The 19722-nt window shown below is 39.9% G+C and overlaps 2 protein-coding genes across 2 annotated transcripts; one reads left to right on the forward strand and one right to left on the reverse strand.

The window, feature by feature from the left end:
- The first annotated feature begins 2009 nt into the window (after window positions 1–2009).
- Window positions 2010–8158, forward strand: LOC113357907 (probable LRR receptor-like serine/threonine-protein kinase At1g06840). Its single transcript, XM_026601407.1, has 20 exons — window positions 2010–2708; window positions 2802–2958; window positions 3073–3144; window positions 3265–3336; window positions 3448–3591; window positions 3685–3756; window positions 3869–3940; window positions 4064–4135; window positions 4396–4464; window positions 4582–4650; window positions 4803–4874; window positions 4984–5070; window positions 5270–5338; window positions 5421–5905; window positions 6025–6186; window positions 6272–6558; window positions 6704–6755; window positions 6846–7096; window positions 7189–7323; window positions 7439–8158. The coding sequence occupies exons 1-20, from the start codon at window positions 2534–2536 to the stop codon at window positions 7823–7825; spliced, it is 2961 nt and encodes a 986-aa protein (XP_026457192.1). The 5' UTR covers window positions 2010–2533; the 3' UTR covers window positions 7826–8158.
- On the reverse strand, window positions 8105–12539 carry LOC113357908 (putative zinc transporter At3g08650). The gene is made up of 6 exons (XM_026601408.1): window positions 12278–12539; window positions 12036–12110; window positions 10850–11599; window positions 10387–10671; window positions 9884–10012; window positions 8105–9294 (listed from the first exon to the last, which is right to left on the reverse strand). The coding sequence occupies exons 3-6, from the start codon at window positions 11315–11317 to the stop codon at window positions 8392–8394; spliced, it is 1785 nt and encodes a 594-aa protein (XP_026457193.1). The 5' UTR covers window positions 11318–11599; window positions 12036–12110; window positions 12278–12539; the 3' UTR covers window positions 8105–8391.
- Window positions 12540–19722: the final 7183 nt, after the last annotated feature.

The following is a 19722-nucleotide window of genomic DNA, read 5'->3' on the forward strand; positions in this document are numbered from 1 at the left end:
TCTCAGAAAATGTTAGATATTACTCTCCCACCGCATGCCCCTAAAAATTCATCGTTCCCATGTAGAGAGTTTAGTGGTAACCTCGTCGTGGTATAAAAAAAAATATATCAGTTACAATTTTTTTTTTTGATGGAAGAGGATGATACCTCAAATTTTCATTAATATGAAATTGCTAACAATAGTTTCATCAATATGAAATTGCTAACAATAGCACCGCTTACATCAATGAACAGATTAAAAAGAAGAGTACAATGATTACATGATTCGAAACTTAAAGATACGAATAATGAAAAATTGACTAAATATACATAATTCGACAAGAAATTAAGTGCAATTTTAATGAGATTCACCCCTTTTGTTTGATCATCAATGGTTCGAAACCATTGCAGTTGATGTTCACCGTAGAACTTAGATGCTTCCATAAAGAGAAAGTGATATGTGCAGATTATTCTGATCGATTTCGATGTTTGTTCATCTTGTTTCCAGAAGAACTGATCAATAAGTTGTTGAAATATATCACCCTTGATAAAGTGAACGATGATAAAGCAACACCACCAAAATACGCCTATAAGTCTACGATAAACCACCAGAACGGTGTATTGGAAATCTGGATTACAATAGTTTGCCATCCACTTTTATTTATTAAGATATATATACATATACAAATCCTAAACTACTCTGTCCAAATCCTAACAAAATCAAGATCCGGGCAGAAAACTATATCAATTTCTACAACTATGACAAAAAAAAAAGGTTAACTATTTTTATGATCCTAGAAAATATGCGTCTTACTCTTTTGGCCTTCGGCTCATAGAAATAATTATGCAAATTATTCTCTTGGCCCTGAAATAATTGTGAATATTTCTTGCACACATTCTAGCTGTGCATATTTCCTGCACGGATTCTAGTCGTGGATATTTTCTACACAACTTCATATCAATGTGTTTGTTCATCTTTAAAAAACGGTTTTATAAACTTACTTAATGTACATATTATAGTATAAACCATTATGAAAGGTTATAATTAACATTGTGGAGAATAGCTGCACACTAGAAAAACATTGTGGACAATAGCTACACACCAAAAAAAGTCGTGGATAATATCTGCACACTAAAAAAAAATACTTTGAATAATATTTGTACTTAAAAAAATTCTATGGATAATATCTACACACAAATAAGAAAATAAAATAAAAATCATTTAAGGAATACAGATTTCTATAAATAAGAACAATTTGATATATGTATTTACGCTCGTTGGATTGGTCTTTCAAAAACCTTTCTAAATATATAAAATTTGTCAAATTCCTACGTATGGTCTGTGAGATATGTTATATTGAAGCTGGTTTGACAATTATACTCCTCAAAAACTTAGTTTATGTCAAACTTTAACATCATTTAACATCTTTATTCATACGACCCTCTTTTTTTAAGTGTCATTTTAATACGATAGGTTAAAGAATTTTTAAATGGACTTTAAACTCAAAACCAAAAGATTGAGGTGAGGACCAAACACTTAATTCCATGAAGAAACATTTTTGATACTTGGCCTTATCTTTAAATTAAGGTTGTCACATTTTTGTTTCTAGAAAGTCTTAAAGATTAAAATAAACATATTAAAATTGTTTTGGGTGTGGAATGAATGTATTTTATTCTCCAAAGTTGGCAACTAGTGATTGTCCCGAACGTACGTACTTGGCTTCATCAAATTAGCAGTTATATAAGCATATCTTTTATTCACCGCAACCTCGTGAGAAAAACAAAGAAATGATAGTCATGGAAGTTAAATATGTGCCTAATTCTAACTGGCCATAACTCTAGAACTAGTAAAAACAGACCAACATGACCACTAAATCTACAAACTATTGTGGACTTATGGTCTTCGATCTCCAAAAACACCATGATCAGATGAAGCGTTCCATTTTAATTTTATGTTTATCTCTAGAACAGCTGAACTAATCAACTGTTTTAAATTAAAAGGAGGCACCTTTTTCCACCACCACCTCATCATCATCTAAACAGTAAAAGCTGAAAGAAGCAGTAAAGTCAGCAGCAGGAATTAGTTTCCTTTCCCGTATGCTTTGAATTTCCACTCCTTTTCACAATAAATAAATAAATGGTTTTCCATCTAACAACTACTAAATCAATCCATCTCCAACAACTAATGTTGTTGCTCTAGATTTAGATACAGAGCATTAGTCAATTACCCCACTAATTACCCTCAAGAAAATTAGTGCTGCAAATGTCAATTCTAAATTAATAAAACCTTTGATGATTTTGAGATGATGATGATCTTCTTCATGAGACTTGGTCTCACAAGTACAAGGAAGGTAGGAAAGAAAGAGGGATGGGGTTGAAAGTGAAACAATATATTTATTAATAATACACTCTTCCAATCAAAATTCATTTTGTCTCTCTCTCTCTCTCAAATAAATACTGCAATTTCTTCTTCCTTCTTCTTCTTTTAATTTAGGAAAGATTTTGGGTTTTGGAATCAAAACGTAACATAACAGACCAGACCAGAAGAGGTTGAGATGATAGAGAAGAAAATGAAGATCAATTGGTGTTTTGGATTGGTGTCTCAGTCTGCAGCTGCTGATTGTTATTATAAGAACAATACTAGTACTACCTCTCTGGTGATGGTGGTGGTGTTGCTGTTGACTACTCTCTTTTCTATTGGAGCACAGCCTATTACCGCTCCTATCGAAGGTAACTACTCATTGATTCATCTCTTTCAGGCTTTACCATGATGTTTTAAGAATGAATTCATTTTTGTTTTTAATTGGTTATATTTGTCTACAGTAACTGCGTTACTAGCAATCAAAGAAAATCTGACTGATCCAAGGAATTTCTTGAAGAAATGGAGTAAGCAGACAGACCCATGTACCTCCAATTGGACTGGTGTGCTATGCTTCAATACTTCCTCTCCTATCGACGGCTATCTACATGTCCGAGAACTGTATGCCTGTTTGTCTCTCTACTTTCATTATTTGGATTGTAATTGTAGCTAGTACCAATTACAATCTGAATTTACATCTCAATTGATTTTTGTTTTGTAATCTGGTTTTGGTAGGCAATTGCTGAGTATGAATCTTACCGGAACCTTATCACCCGAGCTTGGTCGATTCTCTTACTTGGAAATTATGTAAGTTTAAACCACCAATGCACCCACCCAGCAAATTGTTGCTTATGTATGGCGTTGCATGGTTCTTTTGTTGCTAATTTACACATTTTCACTCTATTTGTGTTTTGTTATAAATGACAGGGATTTCATGTGGAATAAAATTACTGGGAGTATACCCAAGGAAATCGGCAACATTAAAACATTGAAGCTGCTGTAAGTTGTTTCCATTGGTGATTATTGTTTCGATCATACCCAAGTCGATGCTATGTGAGTGCTATCCTAATGCTATTGGTATTCTGACTTGTAATATGATGTGTATTGGAGTCTCTTGAATGGGAACAGATTGACAGGTTCTTTACCAGAGGAACTTGGTGATCTTCCAAATTTGGACAGAATTCAGATAGACCAGAACTTCATATCTGGACCATTGCCTAAGTCATTTGCCAACTTGACCAAAACAAAGCACTTGTGAGTAGTTTAATTACACTGTATTTGTCAAGTTAACTGCTTTTTATGTAACTATTATGTAAGTAATCCGTTTGCGCATTCTTGCTTCTGCAGTCACATGAACAATAACTCAATCAGTGGATCAATTCCACCAGAGCTTTCCACACTACCTAGTCTTGTTCATTTGTAAGTTACATGCCCAATTGTATCCAGTGAGTGTTAGTTATTGCTCTGCTGGTATTTGTTTTCTACTCCGGGCTTTCTTTCTCTTTGTAGTTAACATAATGAGTATCTGCAGCTTGCTTGACAATAACAATTTATCAGGGCCTCTACCACCAGAGTTCTCTAGGCTGCCTAACCTGCTTATTATGTACGATCTCTCTACCTCTCTAGCTTGTATATATATGGCGCATACTGTAGTTCCGTCTTTCAGTTTTCTCTCCCTTAATGTTTCTAACGTTTGTATATACTCCATAAAAATTTTCACCCGCAGCCAACTTGATAACAACCACTTCGATGGGGGAATTCCAGATTCTTATAGCAACATGAAAAAGTTGTTGAAAATGTAAGTTTGATCATTAAATTTTAGAGATCATTTGAAGTGTTTGTGTGTAACATATGAGAGCAGTCTCCGCTAATCAGATTAAGAATTAAGCACCTGATGATACCTTGTGAGAAGTTTTTTCTTACTTGCACGTAATTTTTATTTTTTAAGAATGCATTCTAGGAATGTTTATATAGAGTTTAGAAAATAACTTTAACGATTGTACACAGACAACCACTACACTAGTAGCTATATTCATGTAACTATGTTTGGTCCATCAGGAGTCTTCGAAACTGCAGCTTGACAGGACCGGTTCCTGACATGAGCAGGATACCAAAGCTCGCGTATTTGTAAGCTTCTCAGAGTTTCATTATTTTGTAATATTATATTTATAAAGGAGCCAACCTGGCTAGCCATTGTTTCCTACATTTATGGGCATTTTGCTGATAACACGTTTCACGCTTCAGAGATCTCAGCTCAAACCAGCTTAACGGGTCAATACCTTCAAGTAGGCTCTCGGACGATATGACCACAATGTATGTGCAGCTGTCTTTCCTAATCTAACTAAATGCATCCATTTACTTCCATGTGGCTTCGTTTTCCCTTTAAAGTAGAATTTTCGAGCTTACCTAAAAACTAGATTTCATTTTATATTGATGAAGAGCAATTTTGATCAATTTATGCGCAGTGATTTATCAAACAACCAGCTGGAGGGGATTATTCCTGCCAGTTTTTCTGGGCTTCCTCGTCTACAGAGATTGTGAGCATGCTTCGAGTCTACTCTCATTTTCCTTATCATTTTTCTGGATCAAGTAATTAGCATATATCTGAATGTGTGGGGTTTTATGGTCCTTTATTTGCTATTGCAGGTCGCTGGAGAATAATTCTTTGAATGGTTCCATTTCATCGATCATTTGGAGCAACAGGACTTTCAACGCAACCGAAAAACTTATCTTGTAAAACTTCCACCTTTAGAAATCAATACTGCTCTGTGTGATTTTAGCCTTGCAAGTACCCAAACACTTTTCATAAGCAGAAAAGTTGAAGCTTATTATTAGAGTACAGACTGTGCTAGTTGATTAATAACTTTGTTTTTTCTTAGCAAGTCATAAACATTTTGCTGATTTGTTCATGTGTCTTGGATGGGTATTGCAGAGATTTCCAAAATAACTCGCTTTCAGATATTTCCGGCACTCTTTCCCCCCCTGTCAATGTCACCATCAGGTAGACACTTCATCACTCAGGGCCACTTCATGTCTTTCTGCGATTTGGGCACTTCATATTTATAGTTATTCTCGATGTTCAGGCTTCAAGGAAATCCTGTATGTATGTCTGCCAACCAACTCAACATAGTTGATTTCTGCGGGTCTCCTACCGAAGACAATGATATACCAGACCAATCAATCAAAACTATTTGCGGGGAGTGTCCTAAAGACAACGAAAGAGTCACTGCAGCCCCTGTGCCTTGTTTTTGTGCAGTGCCTCTAAAAGTTGGATATCGTCTGAAAAGTCCGGGGTTCTCAGATTTCCCTCCATACAGGGATGCCTTTAATGTGTATCTTTCATCTGGTCTTAGCTTGGAACTCTATCAGCTATCTGTCCTTTCAGTTGCATGGGAGAAAGGGCCTCGACTGAAGATGCATTTGAACTTGTTTCCTAATCTCGTCAATATTTTCAACGAAAGTGAGATTCGACGAATCAGGGGTCTGTTCACAGGCTGGAACATTGACGACAGTGACATTTTTGGCCCATACGAACTAATGAATTTCACTCTGGGATTTTACGAAAATGGTATGCTCACTAAGTCCTTTTTAAGACCCATAATGTAAATGAAAATGAACATGCTTAAAATGAAACGATGCAAGTAAAGCTCTTTTTATTCTGTTCTGACTATCTACTTTTGGGTGCAGTGGACCTAAAACCATCAAACTCAGGGTTAAGCAAGGGTGCGTTGGCGGGAATCATACTAGGAGTCATTGCTGGAGCAGCTACGTTGACTGCACTGGTTTCAATTTTTATTGCGAGAAAACATATGAAAACCTATTATCGTGCAGTATCTAAGAAACGTCTATGTACGTATCAGTGTGAGCCTTTTTCTCACTGTTTGATTTAGATGTTGTGATTCAAATTAACAACACCTCATCTGTAATTGAGCAGTGTCGAAGAGGATCCCAATCAAGGTTGACGGTGTCAAAGGGTTTACTTTCGAAGAAATGTCTCTAGCTACAAACAATTTTGACAGCTCTACTCAGGTTGGTCAAGGAGGCTATGGTAAGGTATATAGAGGTGTTCTATCTGACGGAACAGTTGTGGCCATTAAGCGTGCACAGGAGGGGTCATTACAAGGGGACAAGGAATTTCTAAACGAAATTGAGCTGTTATCAAGGGTTCATCACCGAAATCTAGTTTCTTTGATTGGATACTGCGATGAAGAAAGTGAACAGGTACATATTTCCGACTTACTCCTACACTACTGCTGTAGTGCATAACTGTTCTATCTCAGACAACAGCCAGACATGTTGCACCGACGTGACCTTTTTCATATGCGGATATGCTTTATCTCATGTTGTTCTAACTGTTTTAATGCAGATGTTGGTTTACGAGTTCATGCCAAATGGAACATTAAGAGATCACCTTTCTGGTAAACATTTTTTTGCTGCATTGAATTATTTAATCCATTATTGGTGGACTTTTAATTATCTAATTTTGGTGTAATTTGTTGATACTAAAGCAAAATCAAAGGCAGCATTGAGTTTTGCTATGAGACTGCGAATAGCTACAGATTCAGCCAAAGGTATCCTTTACCTACACACGGAGGCAGATCCCCCCATATTCCACCGAGACGTCAAATCCAGCAACATATTGGTCGGCCCCAGATTTAGTGGGAAGGTTGCTGACTTTGGACTTTCACGTCTTGCACCGGTTCCAGATATGGAAGGAACGACTCCTGGGCATGTATCAACAGTTGTAAAGGGCACTCCTGTAAGCATACAACGAATACTTATTGCTGCTGCTGCATTTTTTTGTAGGTATTATAGTAGAATTTAGTGAGCTTAATTCTGCATCTTTCTCAGGGTTACCTTGATCCGGAGTATTTCTTGACGCACAAGTTGACAGACAAAAGTGATGTCTATAGCCTTGGAGTTGTGTTTCTAGAGATTTTAACAGGGAGGCAACCAATTCAACACGGTAAAAATATTGTTCGTGAGGTACGTGCTACTCCAACCCCCTTTCTAACTTAGTTTTTAATCCACCAGCAAACTATGGTTGAAACTTGAAACGCTTGCTAGAGCTTGGCAATTTATTATTCATTTTCTTTTCAAGGTGAATGGGGCCTATAACTCTGGCATGATCTTCTCGGTAATAGATGAAAAAATGGGATCTTATCCTTCTGAATGTATTGAGAAGTTTGTTAGGTTGGCCCTGCAATGTTGTCAAGAAGATACAGATGCTCGACCTTCGATGGCAGAGGTCGTAAAGGAATTGGACGGCATCTTGCATATGATACCACAATCTGACATCAGCGTAGATATTTCGACAGACCACACTGCATGTGATTCAGAAATATCAATGACGACGACGACCACCAGGACACCACCTTCATCATCAATGGCAATGAATAATAGGGATCAAGATCTTTATGTGTCTTCAGAGTATATCTCCGGCAGCAACCTCGTCAGTGGTGTCGTTCCAACCATTGCACCTAGGTAATTTTTTTTGAAATACAAGCATCTCCACTCTGGGTAACGAAATGACTCGAAGATTACATAGTTATACTCCTATTTAGTGAACTCTTTTGTGCCTACACATTTGTTCATATGTACAGTCAATCACCAATTCTTATCGAAGTTTATTTTTTATCAACATAAATGATCCAAATCAGGCCAGGCAAAAAAGATAATGTGAAATAAAGATGCTTCAATGCAGCATTTACACATTCAAGGTCATATTTTTTTGAATCAGACCTGGACACATCCAAAAATGTAAAACTACCTGAATGTATGATTCTCATCTATATCATTATAAACCCTCAAGAATATTCATTATCCGACATTTCAATTTTGATAAATCTTAAATACTACTGTTACAAATGAGGATTTCCTTTCTCACTTTTGTTACATAATTACATGAACACATCTGATCTAGCAAAAAAATTCTTCAATTTCCGCGCTCTGGATTAGGAATTCTAATGCTTACTAATCCTTTCTCTCACCTCCCTTCACATAACCATTCCGTAAGCTCACAACAAACAAGAGACTTTGCGTTAGTACCCACCTTTACCTGACAGCTTCTGGTGCCGAGTTGCAGTAAGGCGTGCGCAAGCAAACCAGCCTGGTGGACCCTAGACACAAGCTTGCAAACGCTAAACCCATCACCATCCCGTAACTGCTCCTTCTCGTGTCTAATTTAACTGCTCTCTTGAACATGCTGCCAAAACCGGGAATGAGGGCCCCACATGCAAGTGCCATCCAGTAGTCAAGCCCGCTGTAATCAATCCCTGCAAGTATTGCTCCAATTGCCGATGCTGGACTGGCAAAACCAGTCAGGGCAGCAGCTGCAAGGGCTCCACGCCAGCTGTTGGTTGCACCATAGATACAACTGGCAACGGCAGCACCTCTAGGGACCCCATGTAGAGAGACAGGTAGTACCATATGCCTGCCGAGCCCATAGGCATTAGGTGCAGCAACACCAAGAGCCAGCCCCTCTGCCAAAGCATGTAAAACTACGGCCCCACAAGCCAAGAATGACTGCAGGGTCAGAGCACTCACCGAAAAACCCAATGACGTAGATAAGTCATTCACTGAATTCTTCTTGCGAGCTGCAAGCTTTAGGACACCAGATGTTGAAATATGGAAGAACGAGGAACCCATTGCAAGTAGAAACAAGATGGGGAAAAACCCAACTTTGGACGATGCAAGGAGCTGCGAGGGTCTCCAGGCAGCAAGAACAAAAGCGATGCCAGTAGCCAGACCAGTGAGGAGAGCATGCTGGAGACTGGAAGCAAGTGCAAAAGCTACAAGAATGACACCACCAATCAATGGACCAAGACCAAAGAGTAGTGAAACCAAGAACCCAGAAGCATCCTTTAAGTTGCTGATATTCTCAAGCAATGTGCCGAGTGCTACCATAAATGCTGCCGAAAGTGTAGCAGCGGATGCAACCTGAGAAGGAGACGCTTCCTGGAACATAAAAAGATAAAGACTTGTGACAATACAATCCAGCAAGATCAGTCAGTTCACTTTATTACTTTACACTTCCCAGTTGTGGTTTGTCAGAAAATGCGTTAGACTCAAACCCCAAGATTACAACAACAACAGCAGACGAGAATGTAGCTATCTCTGAATCAAATTTCATCAGAATGTAATGCTGACAACTGGAGTTTTCAGAACTACAAATTTCCATTTTTTGGTACTGCTGCAGAGTTATACTGGGTGTATTTGGTTCATGGAAAACTTTTTTTTCTCTACAAAAAGTTATGAATGCATTAATCTATCTGGGGACTAGTTAGCATAAATTCAAGAACGACATAAACCAATCATACCTTACAAAAAAGTGTGTCTACTTTTCACTATGTTCAATACAAGAAGGCACAGTAAATTGCATTACCTACTTATCAAGGCTATCAAATACTCGTGCTTTTCTTTTGCCAAGCAAGTCATTGCATATATGAAACAATATACAACTTAAATATCTGGTGGTCTCACAATGGCTATGTGAAATATGAGTAATTTAGGTTCTTAATCTTTACTTTCAAATAAATAGAATTACCTTGAAACCGTCAGGAAGGACCTCCGCTATGACCATCCAAATCATGCACCCAGCAGCGAAGCCCGTACAAAAGGGAAGAATTTGTTTAAATGCCTCAGCACACATGAAGGAGGGGACAGCAACAATGGGCTGCAGTCATTATTTCAAATGAGTTTGACAAGTTGATGGAGATAAGAAGCAAAATCAGCTTTCAAGGGAAAAAAAAATAGTGTTACAGGAAAAATCCAGCAATTTGATTTTTTTGATGTTATTAGTTTTCTTAGTAGGCATAGACTACACAATCATTCTGTCAAGATACTAATATACGAGTTTTCCTTTATTTCCGCCTTATGTCTACCAAATTTCTAAAGAATTATTTTTCGTCTCCTGTTGTAAGGCAGCAAGAAGCAATTCTTACTTTTTCAAAACAAATTTAGATGCATCAACTATAAGAATCTAGATTTACTTCTTTTTGATAAAAAATGCTCAAAAGCCATTCAGTTAGAAAGCAACTACATAAATACCTGAGGTAAAGATGTGATCACACTCCAGAACATTGCGTTCTGAGGAGAAACCCCTCTTGTTGCTAAAACCATACTCACAGCCAATCCTTCTGGTATATTATGTACAGCTATAGCTAAAGTAACCAAAAGACCTTGAGAAAAACCTTTAGAGCCAGCAAAAGAGACTCCAACACCAGACCCCTCCCCAAAAGAATGAAGGGTCATTATCCCGATTACAAGAACAACCTTTCTAGCATCTGCACCTTTTATGTCCAGCATGCTTACTTCCCCGTGGTGCTCAAGAAACTGATGATAAAAAGGGACAGCATAACATAAGATATATACTCTTAGGACATAATCAACATGGTATTTGTATAACGGGTATTAGCAAATCAATCACAATAACCAGTAGATGCCACGGTCTCATCATCATTTTACTTGTAAAATGGTGAAGGAAACTATGATGGTTGATAAGAGCAATCACCTTTTTACAAAGAAGAATGAAAATACCTCCAGCCAGTATCCCAATGACAACCCAACTGCCACTACCATGGGTCTGCCCTTCCTGGATAAGGTCAAAGCTTGCAGCCAACATTACCCCGGCAGCCATACCATTGCATATTCCAGCCCATTGTGGCTCAAGCTCCACAAAAAAGAAGGGAACAGCACCCAATCCTGTGGCAGCAGCCATTGCCATAGTAAGCCATGCCACCGTGGAGACGGAAACTTTACTGCTCCCAACCTTCCTCTTGTCATTAGACATGACCTCTGGTTTATGAAAGGCATCCTCTCTACCAGTTCCATCTATAACAACACTACCTAAATTCTTATGAGGAGCAGTCCTCGTCCTTAGTTTAATCTCATTCTCAGGATCGGCTATAACAGAATAAGCTTGTAATGATACCAAAACAATCAAAGAAAACAACATCCATCGCTTTAAATGTAAATCCATATCCACTTGCTCTATCCAACTTCTGTCTTGCTATAAGTCTAGCTAAATTCAAAGAAACACGAAAACAAGCTGTGTATCTATTCTTGTAGATCCATTAATCTCAAATCCACTCAGACCCTGATGACACTGTACATCATATCATTATAAAACTCAGTGCATCAGAGAATGAATATTGCAAATGTTGGGTGATCAATTCCGAACCAGCATAACAATTACAGTGTCATCAAGGAAAACTTTGAAGCTCCAGTCACCAGTGGAAGAGTACAGTCCCTTGACAGAAATCTGCTTTACATTAACAAAAAAACAAGTATGAAAATATGGTGAAATCCGCAAAGCTTAGTATGTATGAGTTAACCTCCAATCCTATATCACTATCTAATCTTAAAATTAAACATTGCAACCCAATGACTGGAAGCAGAAGAAGAAGATGTATAAGCCAATTAAAGTCAACACTATCTAGGGTGACAGGGACGGTATGTGACTCATTAAGAATGAAAAATGCTCAAAAGAAAATAAGGAGAAAAGCAGAAGGGAATATGATCTTAGCACAATATTGCAATTGATTAAAACTTAATCATCATCAGAAAGTCAAATTCAGGGTTAAGATTGGATAGGGAAATTGGTGAAGCTTAATTTGTTCATTCACAAATATATTAGGTATTGGTAGAATTAGGTTCAATTGATTGAATTCATAAGCAAAATTAACAAAGATATTTACCTGGATAGAGCTGGTGATCTCAAAATCCTAGTGAGAATCCAATCAATTGAATACAAATAGAAGTCAAAACTGAACCTGTGAGAGAGAGAAAGAGAGAACCCTAATTAATTGATTAGAAAATGAGAAATTTTGTTTGTTATTTTGGAAGAAAAACAAAACTGTAACAGTCTTTACTTTCAATTTAATTAGAGATGTGGAAAGCACGTTGTTTTGGTTTTTGGTAGGTAAAGAAAACCACTTACCAGATTCTATTCTGATTCTTCTTCTTCTTCAGGGAGTTGAGGTGGAAGAGGAGAAGGCAGGATGGGTTCTTTTCTTCTCCTTCTTCTTCTTTCTTCAACAATCAATCAAAAAAAAAAAATACATAATTAAAATTAAAATTTGGACATTGACTTCAGTTCTATGGTATGGTTAGTATCTCCTTGATTCTTTTGTCTTTGAGAGAGAGAAAATAAAGACAATGGTATGGTTAGTATATTCCAGTTGAACCTGATAAGATTGTTGATTTTTCCAAGCAACAAGGTCTTCTTCTTAAAATGGTCCTCACCACTATCTTCCCTCGGTGTTATTATACTACTCCTAAGAGCAACCGCAATGGTGCGATCAAACCCAAAGATCAAAAAGTAAATCCAACGATTAAATTTGGATTTAGTCAGTGATGAGACGTTACCGTGCATGAATAAATTTGGTGGAGCGGAAATATAAAAGTTTGTCTGATATGGGTAGGTATAAAATCCGCTTGGTTGGGACGTAACTTTAATTTACGCCTGAAGTCCGGCGTAGCCAAGAATTACGTTTGGTACGGGGCATAATATATAAAACCGCCCGACCGAGAGACGTAACTTGATACTACGCCTGAATGGGCGCAATTAATAAATACGCATGGTGGGACGCAATTAAAGCGCTACGCCTGATGGAAGTGGAGCATGAATATAAACTACGCCTGATTTTCTGTGGGACGTAGGAAGGAAGATCCGCCTGGTAGCCCCTGGAAACAACCCCATTGAGGTTTTCTAACTCCTTGCATGTCAGAAAATTTTAATCATCCGACGTATATTTCTTAGATATACTGCTGGAGAGTGACTGTAATGAATGGTATGAGCGAGTGCAGTAGCAAGATAGTGAGAAAAGAAAGTACATATATTAAAATTAATGATGTTATCGTTTATGCAGTCGCTCACATGATCATGCTGTGGTGTCGATCATGATCTAAATTTAGATTTATCTAGTACACTCTCACTCACTCACTCACTCACTCACTCATCTCGGGAGTCGTGACTTTGGTAAGTTTGCACGTACTTCCAACGTTCGAAATTTGCCAACGACATTCTACTAAATTCGAAAATTCGGAAAAACATGAAACGAGATTTCCAACCGTACTCTAAGGTAATCCAAATTTCGGAAATTCAAATCGGAGAGGAACGGGGAGTAGTTTAAAATTACGCCCCATATAGTATCAGGCGTAACTTAAGAATGCGCCCGATTTCAGATGTAATTTAAAATTACGTCCCATCGGGTGCAATTGATTTACACCTCCTGGTTCAGGCAGAATTGATAGGTACCGCCCTATATCAGGCTCAGATGTAAACTACGTCCCATCGGGCGTAGATTAAATTTGCGTTTGAATCAGACGAACCTGTTATTTCCGCCTCACTACCAAGCGTAAATTATGATTACGCCTGACTCGAAACACAACTCGCGTCTGATGGCTAGCGTAGATTTAAATTACGCCCGATCAAAACCAAACTATCGACCAAATATAGTCTGGTATTTGATCGATGGTTCACTCCGTAGCGTCTGGTATTTGATCGATCGTCTGTGTTGTTACATGACATATACTTTCTTGCCTTAGCGTTTTGAAGTTGTTTGCTTCTAAATGTGTCTGACACTGGATTACTTGGTTACTCTTTCTTGTTGGATCAGAATTGCAATGCTTGAACCTATAATAAAAAGTATGGTGTCTGACTCTGCCTGTAAAAATATATCACCTATATATGGTATTACTTAGATGTTCTAAATGTGTATGCAACAAGCTTCTTGATAGATTTTGCATGATACCCTGTCGTTGAATTCTACTGTGTTGAAGATGGAAGTCCACGACTTAATGTTGCAAAACTTTCAGGGAACATTATAAGAACAACATTCACTAGTAGCAAACAATAATTCTTATGTTAGTTATAGTTCATGCATACATAATACACTAATTAGCACTCAATGAAGATACTTTGCCATCTGAATCCATCGCACATGCCAGCGTTGCCCTGGAGCCTTGTGTGAGCCGCACCGCTGCACTCATCTTCATTATACTGTATAGAGCAGCAGTTTGCTTAAATCACAACTAAATATACTACTTAGTCTACACCCATTCAAATTTGTACAAATTAGTCCATAATTTATTTGAAATATGGAAAGTACACTAATAACTCTTATTTTTACAATTTAGTCCAAATATTTGCAGTTTAGTCCACAGTGATTAATGATGATGTCACCAATTATAAATAATGTAAAAATAATTTTAAAATGTTTTATCTTTCAAACCGTTCCAAAATTCACGAACTTTATATATTCGTAAAGCTATTTCTGATAGCTACAAAAAGAGTACCCATATGATTATATAATTTTCACTATTAAAGAAAATAATTTTCACTTCATTATTTGATGTGTACAAAAAAGTGCACATATACGAAATTTTCATAAGTTTTTCACATATGCGCCGCTTTTTACACACCTATAAAACATACATGAAATTGGTCATTCATATCCACTCTTAAACCTACTTTTTCAAGAAAATTACACACACAAACCCGCTTTTCTATGAGAACCACACAGGTGCACCAATATGTACACCTCTATGAAACATGAATAAAATCCACCATTCATACCCATACGCCGACTTATTTTTCATTGAAAATATACAGGTGAAAAAATATGTACACCCATACAAAACATGGAACAAGTCAACCATATTCGCCTAACAAATCTCCTCAAATACTATTGCATTGCCAAAAGAAACATCTTTGGCAGTTGAGAAGGTGCCTAGTACCCACATGTGCTCACAACCTTCTTTATCGCCTTCAACTTGAGAAGATCAAATGCATATGCACAGATCATGTCAGCTCTGTCCGGGAGTATGTATCGACTTCTATAAGTACACATACTGGTCAAATAGAGATTTCATAGCAGATTCCTTCGTTACAAAAATACATACTGGTGAAAACCGTGATAGAGCATAATGATCTTACAAAAATACCTGATGAATTGTAGTATGCAGGCCAGTTATAGAAAACAATGCCTTATTGCAGTCGATGACGCTTTCTTTCAGTTCCTGCGTACTGGAAGGTAGGTAGTATGCACGGTTGTTGATGGTGGTTTTTAGCTTAGGGTCAAAATCGTAAAACTGTACATCTGACATGACGTCACTATGACCATTACCACATTTATTGAATCAATCAGCATGCCTACGTAAGAATTACCGGGGTACCTTTTTTTACATGGATCATGTTCCACAGCAGAACCCTTAACGTTGACTGATATCATCTATGTCAAACCCTAACTCTCATTCTATCGCGCCAAGGCACGCCAACCATGCCAGCCGCACCACTGCGCCAATGGCATGACGTGCCAGCAGCACCTCCGCACCAATGCGCCAATAGCATGCCGTGCCAGCCGCACCTCCGCGCCAAGGAATACCAACCATGCCAGCCGCACCACTGCGCAAATGGCACGACGTGCCAGCCGCACATCCGCGCCAAGTCATGCCAACCATACCAGCCGCACCACTATGCCAATGAAAACCATGCCAGCCACATCTCCGCGCCAAGGCATGCCAACCATGACAGCCACACCACTGCGCCAATGGCATGTCGTGCTAGCCGCACCTCCGCGCAAGGGCATGCCAACCATGCCATCGTCACCTCCGCCCCAAGGAATGCAAACCATGCCAGCCGCACCACTGCGCCAACGGAACGACGTGCCAGCCGCACCTCCGCGCCAAGGCATGCCGGCCTTCCTTATGCGGCTACCAAAATAAAGGCGTGCGACGATCAACGGCCACCCTTCCATCCTAGATGCAAATCTTAGTCGTCCAAGCTCGCCAACCAATGCATGGTAACCTTTGGCCGAAAACCCTAGTTTTGGCCACGCCAAACCTCGCCAAAGCGTGCCATGCTACATCTGCCAATGGCATGAGAACCTCCTTGCCGCGCCATACCATGCCGGCATTCCCTATGTGGCTACCAAAACGAAGGCGTGCGACGATCAACGGCCACCCTTCCATCTTAGATGCAAATTTTAGCCGTCCAAGGTCGCCAAAAAACGCATGGTGACTTTTGGCCCAAAACCATAGTTTGGGCCACGCCAAACCGCGCCAAGGAATGTCATTCCACATGTGCCAATGGCATGCCAACCACCTTGCCGCGCCATATCATGCCGCCCTTCCCTACGCGGCTACCAAAACGAAGGCATGCGACGATCAACGACCACCCTTCCAGCTTAGATGAAAATATTAGCCGTCCAAGGTCGCCAAACAACGCATGGTAACCTTTGGCCCAAAATCCTAATTTTGGCCACGCTAAGGCAGGCCATACCACATGTGCCAATGACATGCCAACCACCTTGCCGCGCCATACCATGCAGGCCTTCCCGATGAGGCTACCCAAACGAAGGCGTGCGGCGATCAACGGCCATCCTTCCATCTTAGATGCAAATCTTAGCCGTCCAAGATTTCCAAACAACACATGGTAACCTTTGGCCCAAAACCTTAGTTTTGGCCACGCCAAACCGCGCCAAGGCATGCCATGCCACATGTTCCAATGGCATGCCAACCTCCTTGCCTCGCCATACCATGCCGTCCTTCCATATGCGGCTACAAAACGAAGGCATGCGACGATCGACGACCACCCTTCCATATTAGATGCAAATCTTAGCCGTCCAAGGTCTCCAAACTCACCCGTTTTCCATTTCTTAATGAGACCAGAGTACGTTTCACTTCGACTTGTATAAATAGGTCTTACTTATTTCCACCGAACAACAAGTTCTGGTCGGGAGCATACAACACTCAAAAAACATTTGCTAGCTTTCCCATCTGTTAGCTTCCCACTTTTTGATACAAATCGGAAAGCAACTACTCTTCCAGAATCAACTATTTTGGTCTCGACACTCTCTTCGCTTCCCTCCCCAAAACCAACCCTTCTCATTCACTTTGTGACCGAAGCAAGTCTGGAACGTCCATTTCTTGGTTTAGGCCAGATTTGTACAGATTAATCTATCGAATCTAAAGTACTCCCTTCTAGTACATTGTTTAGGTTTTAATTTTGTTTCTCACCCACACACCCGAAATTACCAAAATCACCAGAAACCGTTTTCACCCTCAAAAAATTGGCGACCACAGTGGAAGATTGGTCTTTCGGTTACAAAGTCAAATTTCAATCCTCGATCTGATACTTTGACCCAGACGTCAGGACGGTAGAGGAAAACGATCCGCTCAGGGATCAATGACTCAGATACCAGACGACCCGATACGATCTTACCAATCATGACACGACAAGGGGCGACTGGGGACTTCCCAGAGGTTAAAAGCAAACGATCCGCCCAAGGATCGACGACTCGATTATCAAGTGACTCAGGGACGACTGGAACTTTCCACAATCGCTGTGCTTCTCACAAAACTCGGACTTGCACCTGACTCATTTTTCGTTAGCAAATCCAAAAAACCGAGTAAGTATTGCCTAGACAAAATACATGGTTTACTATTTCAAGTTTTCACGGGAATGATAAAACCGATAGCCATGTTATGTTTCATCCCATGTCATCTACCGACAAGCAACGTTCACGGTTCCATGTCTTCCCTGGGATGTTTGTGTCAATTACAATCATAACCAAAAATGACATCATCCTAAAACAGTTAATCCCGAATAATAATCCAAAACCCTCATAGGTAACACTTGTCTATCAACCAAAAAATACAGAAAATCAAAACCATAAAACAGGTGTTTCATTTGCCTTTCAAAAAAAACAAAAACGAAGCAGAAGAATTTTAGAAGACATAATTGCATTCAAAGGAAGCCATTCAACGGTGTTTTGCTCTTCTCGAAGAAGGCGTACTTCATCATTCGGAGGACCGCCTGTTTCAGCTCCAACTCTTTGGATAGCCTTTCAACCTCCGCTTCTTGTTGTTTGACCACGTCCGCAGAAGGACCTTCGGTCACCTTGGCCTGCAACTTTTTGATCTCAGAGAAACTCTGACGCCCAGTTCTTCGTGGAATCATTCACCTACCCGTACGAACCTACTTTTCATAATAACGATTACCAGTCACTATTCATGAGGTAACCGACGCTACTACGATGATATTCGAAAAGAAGAACACCGTTTCTACAAATTTATGGAAGGCATACCTATGGCTAGGATTTGCACCAACACAAGAAAAACAAGAAAACAAACTGAAAGAGAAACGCTGGAGTACATACCTGGAATATGCTTGCCCACCTTATTGCTACCGCACCATGACAAGCCGACGCCGTGCAAAACCAGAGTCCACGCCAAGCCAGCGCCCATGCCAGGCCAGCACCCACGCCAAACCAGCACCGTGCCTAGCCAGCGCCTTGCCAAGACAGCTTCCACGCCAATCCAGCGCTAACAGCTTGCATCTTTCCAGCTCCAGCAACTTGCATTCCTTCCAGCGCTAACAACTTGCATCTTCCCAGCACCAGCAGCTTGCATCCTTCCAGCGTTGCTCTTGAACGCCCAGTGGAAGGGAACCAACAATCCAATTTCATCACACGTAGAGATCAAGAACGACTTCTTCAAAATCGAGGCAAGGAAAATCAGGAATCCCCCTGAGTTCACAAAAACTCTCTTCGTGTCAGGAAATGCATGATTTCTGGGGACTTCGCCCACAAAATTGTGCAGTATATGATAAAACATTTATGTGAGATTCTATATTTTCCCAAGGCGCAACGTCAAGACATATTTCCATCCCTCAACCGCGCTGCGTCAGGAAAGCAGCTTTTTCCAGCTAGGAATCCGTTCCCAAACCCCTACCTCTCTTGGAAAGCACGATAGATTGAACTGGGGACTCCTAGCCATTGTTCGCTTGAAGGGTGTCCATTATGACGGCATACTGATTGACGAAGACTCTCTTCTTTAACGTCCTCCAACAGTAGCTCCGCTTCAACGTTCGCTTCAGCAGCCGCTCCGCTTGAACGTTCGCTCCAGCAGCCGCTCCGCTTCAGCATTAGCTCCAAAAGATGCACTAGGATCCGAAGCAGCGTTTGGCTTCTTAAGTTTCAACATCATCTCCAAGAGCCGAAGCTGCTTCAACGCCGCTTCCTCCTTCCAAGGATCGTACCATGGCCGTCACTCCTTCCTGCAAAAGGGTCGTACCACCACGCTCCCCATATCGAGGATCATGATCGCAGCCAGCCAATCTTCGTAGTAATGGACGCCTTTTGATCCATCCTTCCAAAACTCATGATCATGGACAATTTTCTTGCTCACGCATCCAGCCAATCCTTTTACTTCCATGGATGCCCATGCAATTCCATTCAACCTACTTTGTTACCATGACAATGTAGCCTCTTCTGATTACATCTGCTACCAAGAACTGTTGTCAATCATTTGTTGATACCATCCATAGTTGCACCACAGCAGCAATCGCTACAATGATGAAAACATGTAAACCATACTTGG

This window comes from Papaver somniferum, chromosome 3, assembly GCF_003573695.1.
Source record: "Papaver somniferum cultivar HN1 chromosome 3, ASM357369v1, whole genome shotgun sequence".
NCBI lineage: Eukaryota > Viridiplantae > Streptophyta > Magnoliopsida > Ranunculales > Papaveraceae > Papaver > Papaver somniferum.

Coding starts and splice junctions, on each gene's coding strand:
- LOC113357907 (XM_026601407.1), top strand. CDS start 2,534: ATGATAGAGAAGAAAATGAAGATCAATTGGTGTTTTGGATTGGTGTCT. Junction 3,757..3,868: donor CTACCTAGTCTTGTTCATTT/GTAAGTTACATG, acceptor GAGTATCTGCAG/CTTGCTTGACAATAACAATT. Junction 6,187..6,271: donor AGTATCTAAGAAACGTCTAT/GTACGTATCAGT, acceptor GTAATTGAGCAG/TGTCGAAGAGGATCCCAATC.
- LOC113357908 (XM_026601408.1), bottom strand. CDS start 11,317: ATGGATTTACATTTAAAGCGATGGATGTTGTTTTCTTTGATTGTTTTG. Junction 10,672..10,849: donor TCATTCTTCTTTGTAAAAAG/GTGATTGCTCTT, acceptor TTTTATCATCAG/TTTCTTGAGCACCACGGGGA. Junction 10,013..10,386: donor TGATCACATCTTTACCTCAG/GTATTTATGTAG, acceptor TAATGACTGCAG/CCCATTGTTGCTGTCCCCTC.